Here is a 13,381-nt window from a genome sequence, read left to right on the forward strand (position 1 = left end):
CTAACTAAGACCAACTAATTGTATTGGCATCTAGTAAATCATCTTGAAAATACTAGACAGTATAAAGTAGAGATTCAAAACCATGTGTATTCTCATAGTTCTCCTTGTCAGTGAGTTTGAGTCTGAACCTATGAGCATGAAGAATAAGCTCTGAAAGAAATTTTCACTTTTTATTTATCGAGTGAAGCTCTGGTATCATGTCAAGAACAGAAAAATAGTTAAGAGGGGTGTGCCCCTAAATCAAGGAGTTACATTCCATGCACTAGCTGCCCTAAGATATTTCTCGTTTATCCAAAGGAAAAACAAAACGAGAATAGTTGAAACTTAGAACATGTATGTTGTAAAGGAACTACAATAAGATAAAAAGATCCATATGCCACTTACCTCGGCTGAAAGAATGAAATTAAGACCCATGTTCAAGCGCTCTTCCAAGAAAGCAGCAACACAACTCACTAAGAAGCAACTAAAGACTTTTCACCAGATAACTCAATCGGGTTCCTTGCTGTTCTTGTGAGCTTGTTCTTTCTTGAGAGAGAATGGCTTTTGCTCTCAAAATCGTTAAGCAAAAACTAGGTTATTTCTTGTCAAAGATGGTATAATAAAGTATGGATGAAACAACCTAGTGCAATCCTATTAGCTGAGAGCTCTGCTATCCTCTGTTGTGTGTACCAATCACAACAGGTGGTGGCAGCTTTTATAGTTGTTCCCCATTCTGTCCTAGACGAACGTTACTCATGGGACCAGGTCCCTCCATCAGGTCTCGTAGTTTGTCAAATCATCAAAATTTGAATATAACATATAGAGAACTGTAATAAATGGTTAAATTCTTTAGTGCTTCGGAAGTACAAATTTGACAATGTGGATTTACTCTCGAACATAAGAGAGGAGAAAACTATGTTGGAACTTAATGAATCTTTGACATAAGGGTTGTTTCTGGTGCAACTTCACCAGTCTCTATGACTACCGTGGTAGATGCCTATGTTGATGCAACATGTGACGAAAGAAAAAGAAGTGCAGGTGGATGAATTCATCGAAAATATTGTCACTCATCTTACTTACTGGGGTCGCAATTAAATGTGAATACAATGATTTTTCTAATACAAATACAGGGTCTATACAAAAGATCTTGATTTCACCCAAACCTGTAGCTGACACTCTAGTTGGCCCCCGCGCATATATCACTTGGGCATCCTCCTAAATCAACAAAAGAATTTTTTTTTGAAACTTGTGCCGTAAACATGTCGTAATATTTGTGTGGATATAAAAGCTTTTAATTAAGAAATTATAAGATTGTTATTATTATCTAGACGGGTTAATAAGAAAATAGTGTTGAACAACATGAAAAGAAGGAAGTAATATAAAGTCAACAGAGTATTGTTCCTATGAGAAATTTTGATTAGCTTTCTAACTAAGCTAATACTAATAATCTCTAATCCTTAGGCTTTGTGGCAGAAAAGTGAGGCTCCACTGATTCATGCTGTGGTGTCATTAATTATTCCTCCACACTATGTTTAATTCCAGAATATTGAGTTGTTAAATGAATGACAAAGCAAACAGAGGGTGAATAGAGGGGAGAGGTTGGGTTATGTTGGGCGACTTGGGTTATTACTCCTTGTTTGACCCAAGCAAACTTTGGGCGGGATGGGTCTTGACCCAATAATTATTTTGACCCAACTTGCTTATTTGTCACCGCTAATTCAGCCCCCTAACATTAAAAGCTACTATCATATTAAAGTAAAGAGAGGGTGAGGGTCAACAATATCCCCTAGACTTGGAATGTTTACACATAAAGAAACTCATCTTATTTCTCATATTAAGAGAGCAGTAATATCTGATTTCCAAGATAAAGAAGAGTGCAAACACAATACAATTATAAGAAGTGGTTTACCTTTTGAATAAACCTGCGTACAAAGCCCAAGCGACGTCCTAATTGCCATTTCTTATGCTTCCACAACTGCATTAGAAACATTTCTTTTGCAGTGCTAAAAGGAAATTGTATCATAGTGATAGTGTAGCCGAATAAATCAGGCCAAAGAAATATTCACTTCATAATTTTTAAGTGAAGCTCTAGTATCGTGTCAAGGACGGATGGACTCTCCCTAAGAACATCTACCAATAACCCAGTTGTAGTTGCATCAAATGAGAAACCCCTGCCAGTCATTTCCTTCATAAAAGTTGTCATTTCAGAAATTTTGCTACACCTGAGAAATCCCGCACAAGGACATTGTAACTGAAGGCATTTGGCAAATAACCGTTCTCTTCCATTTTTCTTAGCATATCATTAGCTTCATATAACAAACCTTCAAGACAAAATCCATTTATCATCTTATTGTACGTTGTCACATTCGGAAGCAATCTAATTAAAGAAAGCTTCTCAAGAATAGCATGAACTTTGTAGAGCTTACCATTTTTGCACAATCCATTGATGACGGCATTGTAAACACTAGACAGTATAAAGTACAAAGATCATTTGACAGGGGATTACATGTCTAACTAAGACCAACTAATTGTGTTGGCATCTAGTAAATCATCTTGAAAATACTAGACAGTCTAAAGTAGATATTCAAAACCATGTGTATTCTCATAGTTCCCCTTGTAAGTGAGTTTGAGTCTAAACCTATGAGCATGAAGAATAAGCTCTGAAAGAAATTTTCACTTCTTATTTATCGAGTGAAGCCCTGGTATCATATCAAGGGCGGAAGGATTCTCTTTTATAACGTCTACCAATAGCATCGTTGTAGATACATCAAATGAGAAGCCCCTTCCAGCCATTTCCTTCATAAAAGATGTCATTTCACTAATTTTGTCGCACCTGAGAAATCCTTGCACAATAACATTATAAGTGACATTGTTTGGAGAACAACCGTAGTCTTCCATTTTTCTTAGAATATCTTTAGCTTTGTCAAACAACCATTCAAGACAAATCCATTTATCATTACGGTGTATGTTCTCACAACCGGGAGCAGTCCAGTGAAAGAAAGCTTCTCGAAAACAGCATGCGCTTCGTTGAGTTTACCATTTTTGCACAATCCATTAATGACAACACTATAAAAATGCAATAACATTTGATTTCTGAGAAAAACAAAAGAGGATATAGAACTCAAAATAACAACATTCGAAGTACCTCCTCAGTAGGTCTGCCTAGAAAACTCAAGCAACGTTCTTATTGCCATCAACTTCTGCAATTGCACAGTATGTCAATTCATTGGCAAGGATAAAAAGGAAATTGTATCACAGCCATAGTGCAGCCGAATAAACTAGGCTAAACAAATATTCACTTCTTTTTTAGCGAGTGAAGCCCTGGTATCATATCAAGGGCGGAAGGATTCTCATTTATAACGTCTACCAATAGCATCGTTGTTAGTACACTGTATAGTAAATATTAAAACCAGTAACAACAAGTAAAGGTAATAAAATACAGAATCTGGAAAAGTTAATGCAGAAACAGAATCGAGCCCACTGAATGCACAGTGTGTCCTTAAGGAAATTATTCCCCTCAAAGTACCCGAGGTTTTGGAATTTTTCCTCTCAGGATAGAACGATTTACTCACCAAAGTAGAGGTACTGCAAATCTTTGATGACAGCGAACCACTTGAAGGATGTATATCACACGATTTTAGGAAGTGCAGAAAGAAGAAGAAGAAGAAGATGGTATGTTCAGAATTTTCGTATTGAACATTCTGAAGATTTACAGATATATATAGACTGTTTATACCTTTTCAGAAAAGGCACCTGTTGGGAAAAGGTTTGCCTGTTGAGAAGGTTTGCAACTTTTCGGACAAGGTTGCAACCATTCAAAAATCGGTTGGAAAAAACGGAGGGAAATTTTAAATTAATCCGGGAAGAAACGGGTCGCGGGTCGCGGGTCAGGATTTTTTCCACTTAATTAATTAATTAAATAAATAATATTAATTAATTAAAAATTTAAAGAAAATTTGGTCCAAAAAGATTATCAATCAATCATATCAATTGACCAAATCCAAATCCAAATCCAAATCCGAAGCCGAAGCCGAAGCCGAAGCCGAAGCCGAGCCGAGCGAGCGACGACGACGACGGCGCGAGGGGAGACCCTCTTCTTGACCCTTTAGCAACATGAAGGAGTGCTTCTATTTTTAAATAGGAGACTTTTCATTTCCACCACCTATGTGGGACCAAAGCTTATTTAATAAAATAAGAGAGAACATATCATTTCCTCTCTACTTCTTTTTCCCTCAATTTCCCATTCAACCTATCAATTAAACCCAACAATCCCCCACATGAATGGGGAATGTCTACAAGATAAAGGAATGCACGAATAAGTGTGTGATATACAAGCGAAAATTAATTGCATCTGGATAAGTAGGTTTCCCTTTGAACTTTCCATAGTGAACTTATATAGGATATACTCGATCAATCGGTAGATGCGATATCTTTGAACCGTCGAACTTTGTTGTATAACTAGACAACATAAGTCACACAATCAATCATCAACCATCTATGGTTCTCACGGTTGTGTTCGTTTCAGCCATGAACACCGCCTAGTTTCGTGAATGCATAGAGAATGGGCCTTTACTGTCATTCCCCTTGAAGCGGCTTATACTTCACATTCACATAGGTGATTTCTAAACGTGTAGTCCTATAGACACACTATCTAGTTATTTTCCGTCAGATTTAGATAATCATTAAAAAACCTTTAAAGCTTTATTAACTCATTAAAAGCCTTAAGGTTTTATCCTTTGTTTCTGAACATTGTCATCATCACGAGAATGGGTTGAGTTATTTGACAATGTTGAACCGTCAATCATAACTTTGTTTGATCTCTTTGAACCTAGTTCTTGGGATCTCCAGTCTACTAGGTAGAGTTACCGCCATGTTGACTTGTCCTTGGCCTTAACCCCATTCCCCTCGATGATCTTTCAACAGCCTCTCTAGATAAGCCTTTTGTTAGTGGATCCGATATATTATCTCTTGACTTTACGTAGTCAATAGTGATAACACCACTAGAGAGTAGTTGTCTAACAGTATTGTGTCGCCGTCGAATGTGACGCGATTTTCCATTATACATAACATTTCCTGCCCTCCCTATTGCCGCTTGGCTATCACAATGTATACATATGGGTGCCAAAGGTTTGGGCCAAAATGGAATATCTTCCAAAAAATTTCGAAGCCATTCAGCTTCTTCACCAGCCTTGTCTAAAGCTATAAATTTAGACTCCATTGTAGAGCGGGCGATGCATGTCTGTTTTGATGATTTCCAAGACACTGCTCCTCCACCAACGGTGAAAACATATCCACTTGTGGATTTAACTTCAGATGATCCGGTGATCCAGTTTGCATCACTATATCCCTCAATTACTGCGGGATATTTATTATAATGCAAAGCATAGTTTTGGGTGTGTTTCAAATACCCCAAGACTCGTTTCATTGCCATCCAATGAGTTTGATTAGGATTATTCGTGAATCGACTCAACTTTCTAATAGCACATGCTATATCTGGTCGTGTACAATTCATAATATACATCAAACTTCCCAAAACTCGTGTATAGTCCAATTGTGAGTCACTTTTACCTTCATTCTTTTGAAGTGCAAAACTTACATCAATTGGAGTTTTTGCAACATTGAAATTTAAATATTTAAACTTATCAAGTATATTTTCTATATAATGTGATTGTGATAATGCTAGACCTTGTGGAGTTTTATGGATCCTAATTCCTAAGATTAAGTCAGCAACCCCTAAGTCTTTCATGTCAAATTTGCTAGCAAGCATATGCTTCGTAGCATTTATATTGGCAATGTCTTTACTCATTATCAACATGTCATCAACATATAAACAAACAATGACTTCATGATTTGGAGTATTTTTAATGTAAACACATTTGTCACACTCATTAATCTTAAATCCATTTGCCAACATTGTTTGGTCAAATTTTGCATGCCATTGTTTAGGTGCTTGTTTAAGTCCATAAAGTGACTTAACAAGTTTGCACACTTTCCTTTCTTTACCTGGAACTATGAAACCCTCAGGTTGTTCCATGTAAATTTCTTCCTCCAATTCTCCATTTAAGAAAGCCGTCTTAACATCCATTTGATGAATTTCAAGACCATATACAGCTGCAAGTGCCACTAACACCCGAATAGATGTTATTCTTGTTACCGGCGAGTATGTGTCAAAGTAATCAAGACCTTCTTTTTGTCTATAACCTTTGACCACAAGTCTTGCCTTATATTTATCAATAGTGCCATCAGCTTTCATTTTCCTTTTAAATATCCATTTTAATCCTAAAGGTTTATTTCCAGGAGGAAGATCAACCAATTCCCATGTATGGTTATTCAAAATTGATTGAATCTCACTATTGATTGCCTCTTTCCAAAATGCTGAATCAGAAGAAGACATTGCAGCTTTAAATGTTTGAGGCTCATTTTCAAGCAAGAATGTCACAAAATCTGGTCCAAAGGAAGTAGATATCTTTTGACGTTTGCTACGCCTTGGATCCTCTTCGGATGGTTTACTTTCCTTTTGAACTTCTCTTGGTCGTTTAGATCTTTCACTTGAGGATTCACTTTTAATTTTATACGGATAAATATTTTCAAAAAATTCAGCATTGTCTGATTCAATTACCGTATTAACATTAATTTCAGGATTGTCCGATTTGTGAACCAAAAATCGACAAGCTTTGTTATTTGTAGCATAGCCAATAAAAACACAATCCACGGTCTTTGGTCCGATTTTTACCCTTTTGGGCAAAGGAACTTGGACCTTTGCTAAACACCCCCACACTTTGAAGTATTTCAAGTTGAGTTTTCTTCCTTTCCATAGTTCATATGGAATAGTTTGTGTTTTGCTGTGGGGTACTCTGTTGAGTATTCGATTAGCTGTAAGGATAGCTTCCCCCCACAAGTTCTGCGGTAAACCGGAACTTATTAATAAAGCATTCATCATTTCTTTTAATGTTCGGTTTTTCCTTTCCGCAACTCCGTTTGATTGAGGTGTGTAGGGGACAATAGTTTGATGAATAATTCCATATTCTAAACATATCTTTTCAAAAGGAGATTCGTATTCTCCACCCCTATCACTTCTAATCATTTTTATCTTTTTATTCAATTGATTTTCTACTTCGTTCTTGTATTGCTTAAATGCATCAATTGCTTCAACCTTACTATTAAGCAAATATACATAACAATATCGAGTGCAGTCGTCAATAAAAGTTATAAAATACTTGTTTCCACCACGAGTTGGTGTAGACTTCATATCACAAATGTCTGTGTGAATCAATTCTAAGGGACTAGAATTCCGTTCAATAGATTTATAAGGATGCTTAGCATACTTAGATTCAACACATACTTGACATTTTGATTTATTGCAATCAAAGTTAGGCAATATATTTAAATTAATCAGTTTTCGCAAGGTTTTATGATTGACATGTCCTAAACGTGAATGCCATAAATTATTTGACTCAAGTAAGTAAGAAGAAGCTTGAACTTTATTATCATCAACAACCATTACATTTAGTTTGAAAAGACCCTCAGTGAGGTAGCCTTTTCCTAGATACATTTCATTCTTACTGACAACTATTTTGTCTGAAACTAAAACACACTTGAATCCATTCTTGATAAGAAGGCCGGCAGACACCAAATTCTTTCGCATTTCTGGAACATGATACACTTTGTTCAGCGTCACCACCTTGCTGGATGTCATTTTCAGAAAAACTCTCCCATATCCTTCAATCTTTGCAGTTGCAGAATTTCCCATATAGATCGTCGCATCAGGTGCTGCAGGGGAATAAGTAGAGAATGCTTCTCGGACTGCACACACATGCGAAGTAGCTCCTGAATCAAGCCACCATTCTTTGGGATTACCTACTAGGTTGCATTCTGATAGCATTGCACACAGATCATCAATAGCTTCTTTATTTTCCACCATATTGGCTTGTCCCTTTCTCTTGTCCTTTTTCGGAAGACGACAATCTGGAGCTTTGTGTCCAACTTTCCCACAATTATAACAATTGCCCTTGAACTTTTTCTTGTTCTGCTCCTGATTCTTTCCAAAAGGTTGCTTTCTTTTCTTATTCTTTGGAGCAGCATCTTCAACGATGTTCGCTCCCATAATTGCTGAATTTCCACGCAACTTCTTTTCTGCTGTTTTGTTATCTTCCTCAATCTTGAGACGAATCACAAGATCTTCCAACTTCATTTCCTTACGCTTGTGCTTTAGATAATTTTTGAAATCTCTCCACGAAGGAGGCAATTTTTCTATCATCGCAGCCACTTGAAAAGCTTCATTAACTACCATGCCTTCAGCAATAAGGTCATGAAAAATAAGTTGTAGTTCTTGAACTTGGGTTCCAACAGTTCTGCTATCTATCATTTTATAGTCTAGGAACTTAGCAACCACAAATTTTTTCAAGCATGCGTCTTCAGTCTTGTACTTCTTCTCAAGTGCATCCCATAATTCTTTAGAAGTTTTCACAGCACTATAGACATTGTACAAATCATCATCCAAAGCACTTAGGATGTAGCCCTTGCATAGAAAATCTGCCTGTGTCCATGCCTCAGTAATCATAAATTTTTCATTGCCCGGCATATCAACAGCGGGCACAGGAGGATCTTCGTTAGTGAACTTCTGCATACCAAGAGTGGTAAGCCAAAAGAACACCCTTTGCTGCCATCCTTTGAAGTTGGCTCCAGAAAATTTTCCTGGTTTTTCTGCCGGTGGCACAGAAGTGCGGCTTGTTGCAGCAACAGTCGCAGAAGTAGTAGCAGTATCACTTGTCATTTCTTTTCACTGTCAAAATAGACAAACTGTCTTAATATTTCAGAATATCAGACCTTTTACAAAAACAACGACGAAGTTTTTATACTCTTCAAATCGTTGTACAAGTATGAACTTTAATATTCCAATGAAGTTTTTATACTCTTCAAATCAGAATATTTATTTCATACGGAGTAGAAAACCACACAGGTTTTAATCTCCAAAGACAGAATACAGTTTGGTTAGAAAACAATAATAATATAATTTCCTTAAGATTGTTAGTACACTGTATAGTAAATATTAAAACCAGTAACAACAAGTAAAGGTAATAAAATACAGAATCTGGAAAAGTTAATGCAGAAACAGAATCGAGCCCACTGAATGCACAGTGTGTCCTTAAGGAAATTATTCCCCTCAAAGTACCCGAGGTTTTGGAATTTTTCCTCCCAGGATAGAACGATTTACTCACCAAAGTAGAGGTACTGCAAATCTTTGATGACAGCGAACCACTTGAAGGATGTATATCACACGATTTTAGGAAGTGCAGAAAGAAGAAGAAGAAGAAGATGGTATGTTCAGAATTTTCGTATTGAACATTCTGAAGATTTACAGATATATATAGACTGTTTATACCTTTTCAGAAAAGGCACCTGTTGGGAAAAGGTTTGCCTGTTGAGAAGGTTTGCAACTTTTCGGACAAGGTTGCAACCATTCAAAAATCGGTTGGAAAAAACGGAGGGAAATTTTAAATTAATCCGGGAAGAAACGGGTCGCGGGTCGCGGGTCAGGATTTTTTCCACTTAATTAATTAATTAAATAAATAATATTAATTAATTAAAAATTTAAAGAAAATTTGGTCCAAAAAGATTATCAATCAATCATATCAATTGACCAAATCCAAATCCAAATCCAAATCCAAATCCAAATCCAAATCCAAATCCGAAGCCGAAGCCGAAGCCGAAGCCGAAGCCGAGCCGAGCGAGCGACGACGACGACGGCGCGAGGGGAGACCCTCTTCTTGACCCTTTAGCAACATGAAGGAGTGCTTCTATTTTTAAATAGGAGACTTTTCATTTCCACCACCTATGTGGGACCAAAGCTTATTTAATAAAATAAGAGAGAACATATCATTTCCTCTCTACTTCTTTTTCCCTCAATTTCCCATTCAACCTATCAATTAAACCCAACAATCGTTGTAGATACATCAAATGAGAAGCCCATTCCAGCCATTTCCTTCATAAAAAATGCCATTTCACTAATTTTGTTGCACCTGAGAAATCCTTGCACAATGACATTATAAGTGACATTGTTTGGAGAACAACCGTTGTCTTCCATTTTTCTTAGAATATCTTTAGCTTTATCAAACAACCCTTCGAGACAAAATCCATTTATCATTACATTGTATGTTCTCACATCAGGAAGCAATCCAACGAAAGAAAGCTTCTCAAAAATAGCATGACCTGCGTCGAGTTTACCATTTTTGCACAATCCATTAATGACAACACTATAAAATGCAATATCAATGTATTCTCTCTTTCTTTCTAACTTATTAAAGAGTGACATAGCTTCTTCAACGAATCCGTACTTAAAATAACCATTGAGCAAAGTGGAATAAGTGCATAAGTTAGGTAGGGGCCCTGTAGATTCCATCTCAATGAACAATTGTTTGGCATCACCAGTTCTTCCAATTTCAAACATACCATGCAAGATAGTATTGTAGGTAACAATATCAGGTTTTGATCCCTTTAGAGAAATTTCACAAAACAATTGCATGGCCTCGGCGAGTTTCCTTTTCTTACAGTATCCATTTATCAGTATGCTTTAGCTAAAACTGTTAGGTTCAATGCCCTTATCTACCAAGCTATAAAAAATTCTCCTCGCTCTATCTAGTTGACCTCGCAAACAATAGCCATGCATTATCTCATTGTAGGTGATTATATCAGGCTCTACACCCTTTTCGACCATGTGTTTCATTACTTCCTCGGCATCTTCAACTTTTCCTTCTTTGCATAGTCCATCTGTTAGTATGTTGAAGGTGCACAAATCTGGATACATATTAAGATTCACCATCTCAGAAAACAAAATCTTAACCTTTTCCCACTAACCTAGCTTACACAAACCATCAATTAATGAATTATACGTTAATATGTCTTGATGAATGCCTTTCTATTTCATCTCATTCAAAAGGTTGATAGCAACATCTGTGTTTCCATCTTTGCATAGGCCATCTATGACAATGTTGGGTTTAGTGCCACTCCCTTGTTCCATTAACCGGAGCAAACTTAAAGTCTTTTGAATATGACCCCTTTTGTTGAGCCCATTCATGACAGTTGCATACATTACTTCGTTAGGTTCACAAATCTTCTTTCTCACCAATTTCTTGAACAATTCAACTGCATCTTTGACCTTATTTTCATCAAACATTCCCCTTATTAGAGTGGTAAACAGAATGCTACTCTTTAAGTAAATGGGTAACACCGAAAATGCACAAGATGCAATGTCCTGGGGCTTCTATGGAGCAACACACTCAGCTGGTCAACCACACTCTCTATTATCAACACACCCCAGCAACAACTCCACCAACCTGCAGCAGACAAGGAACAAATACAACCTAATAGTACTACTATTGGTTACAGCAGCATGCAGATTTCTTGGGTTGTGTGGTTTGTTGGTTTTGATTGTCTGTGCAGGTACTCCAAGAATTTGAACCTGATCACAACAAAGGACATCCATTCTTGTGTAACTGACACCAACAAGCAACCTAATCACAAAGGAAGCAACAAGAAGATGCACACTTGCTTGAGATCTTTTCTATTAACCTCAGCTCCTTTCTTGCTGGTTCTTGTTTGTTGTGTAGATGCAGATGTCAGGATGGACTCATCAACATGTCTTCCCAACACCTACATAGAACACATCACAGCTACAACCACCAAAACAAATACCAAAACAATTACTAAGAGGCCTCCACAAGGACTATGCAGAAATGCAACTTCCTTCTGGTTTTTGTGTTTGTTTGGCTGTTTGTCTTTGGCTGATTGTTTTTTCTTAGGGACATCCACACTCTCTAACATCAACAAACCACAGCAAACACTCTACCAACTGGCAACACACAAGGAACATGGGTACAGCAGCCTGCAGATCCCCTTGGTTGTAAGGTGCAGTCGTTTTGATTTATGCAGGTACCCCAGCTGCAGCTTCCTCCTTGAAGCTGCATTGAGCCCCAAGAGCAGTCACCCCAGCAACAACTCCATCCACCTGCAGCAGACAAGAAACATATACAAGTTTGTTTGTTTTGTTTTTCTGTACAGGTACTCCAAGAAGTCTAACCACCTCATAACAAAGACCAACAAGCAGCCTAGGGAGACTGCAGCCATCAGAACCTGCAGATTGGCAGCCTTGGGTTTGTTGTTTTTGTTGTTGTTTGTCTGTGCAGGTGCAGATCCTCATAATTGTAAACAACTGGATACTAAAGCATGGATCACCTCTCCATACATATCAGATGCATTCCATCAACAGCTGCAACAGCTACACCAACTTGAAGCAGACAAGGAACAAATACAAGCTAATAGTACTAGCTACAGCAGCTTGCACATCTCTTTGGTTGTATGTTTTGTTGGTGTTTGGCTGTGCAGATACAAGCTGAACCACTTCAAAGCAAGGACCAACAAGCAACCTAACTACAAGGGCAGCAACAAGGAGTTTGTGCAACAGAACTCTTGGAATTGTTCTTATAATTGTGTGCTTGCTTGTTTGTTTGTTTTTTTGTTTGCTTATTTGTTTATGAAGGTTGTTGGAGATACAGGCAACAGTGGAACCCAGAAGGAACTCCAACACCCTCAGAGACAACATCCAAGAACCAACAACAATATCATGAGTAGCTGTAGAATGATACACCTCCATCAACTCCATATACATACTGTGGAAACACAACACCAAACAACTACTCAGCCACACACCAAACAACAACTCAACCACAGAGCTGAAGCTGAAAGTGCAGAATTGAAAGATGAAGTTCAACAGCATCAGCAACAACAGAGGCCAAAACCAACACACCCACGTACAGCAACCTCCAGACTTGGTTGCTTGTGCATGTTTCTGGTTTTGTCTGTCTGTGCAGGTGCAAGTCTGCAGCAACCATACATTTGGACCACCATGCAGGTGTTCGAATACAGCTACACTTTCTTCCACAACAAATCAAAGGCTGTTGGCTACTATAGTTCCATATATTTCCTATCCTTTCAGCCTCCTTAGCTGGTAATCATGATACTGATACAAAGGCATATTTCACCTGGATTTTCTTGGTACGACAAGACTAAAAAGAGCAAAGATGAAAAGAATTTCCCATCCCATGCGAGATAGAAGTTTCGTATACTTGTTCTTCTTCAATGTAGCTATGTCTGGTACGTAGCATAGTTGGAATAGGACTAGTGTAGGTTACTTTTCTTTTTTCTCATGGAAGGGGAGAGTCTCCCTCATTTATGCTTTCATAGTTTAATTGTACCGGGAGGAGTCCTCTCACAGGTTTACTGCTTTCTAGTTATAGTTAGTCTCTTTTTGTATCGGGGATGAGTTAGCCGACCTTAATAGGTTAGCCGACTTATGAACCACCATAAGATCGGAGGTAAGGTTTATGTCCCCCTCCTTGTATTTTTA

At 37.7% G+C, this 13,381-nt stretch overlaps 2 protein-coding genes across 2 annotated transcripts; one reads left to right on the forward strand and one right to left on the reverse strand.

Moving 5' to 3' along the window:
• Positions 1-9,901: 9,901 nt before the first annotated feature.
• Positions 9,902-10,798, reverse strand: LOC129898874 (pentatricopeptide repeat-containing protein At1g12620-like). The gene is made up of 2 exons (XM_055973585.1): positions 10,586-10,798; positions 9,902-10,522 (listed from the first exon to the last, which is right to left on the reverse strand). Exons 1-2 carry the CDS (start codon positions 10,796-10,798, stop codon positions 9,902-9,904), a joined length of 834 nt encoding a protein of 277 aa, XP_055829560.1.
• Positions 10,799-11,195: 397 nt separating this feature from the next.
• Positions 11,196-13,233, forward strand: LOC129898878 (uncharacterized). The gene is made up of 3 exons (XM_055973588.1): positions 11,196-11,262; positions 11,778-12,128; positions 12,228-13,233. Exons 1-3 carry the CDS (start codon positions 11,196-11,198, stop codon positions 12,977-12,979), a joined length of 1,170 nt encoding a protein of 389 aa, XP_055829563.1. The 3' UTR covers positions 12,980-13,233.
• The last annotated feature ends 148 nt before the right edge of the window (positions 13,234-13,381 follow it).

The sequence above is a fragment of the Solanum dulcamara genome, chromosome 8, assembly GCF_947179165.1.
Source record: "Solanum dulcamara chromosome 8, daSolDulc1.2, whole genome shotgun sequence".
NCBI classification, from domain to species: domain Eukaryota; kingdom Viridiplantae; phylum Streptophyta; class Magnoliopsida; order Solanales; family Solanaceae; genus Solanum; species Solanum dulcamara.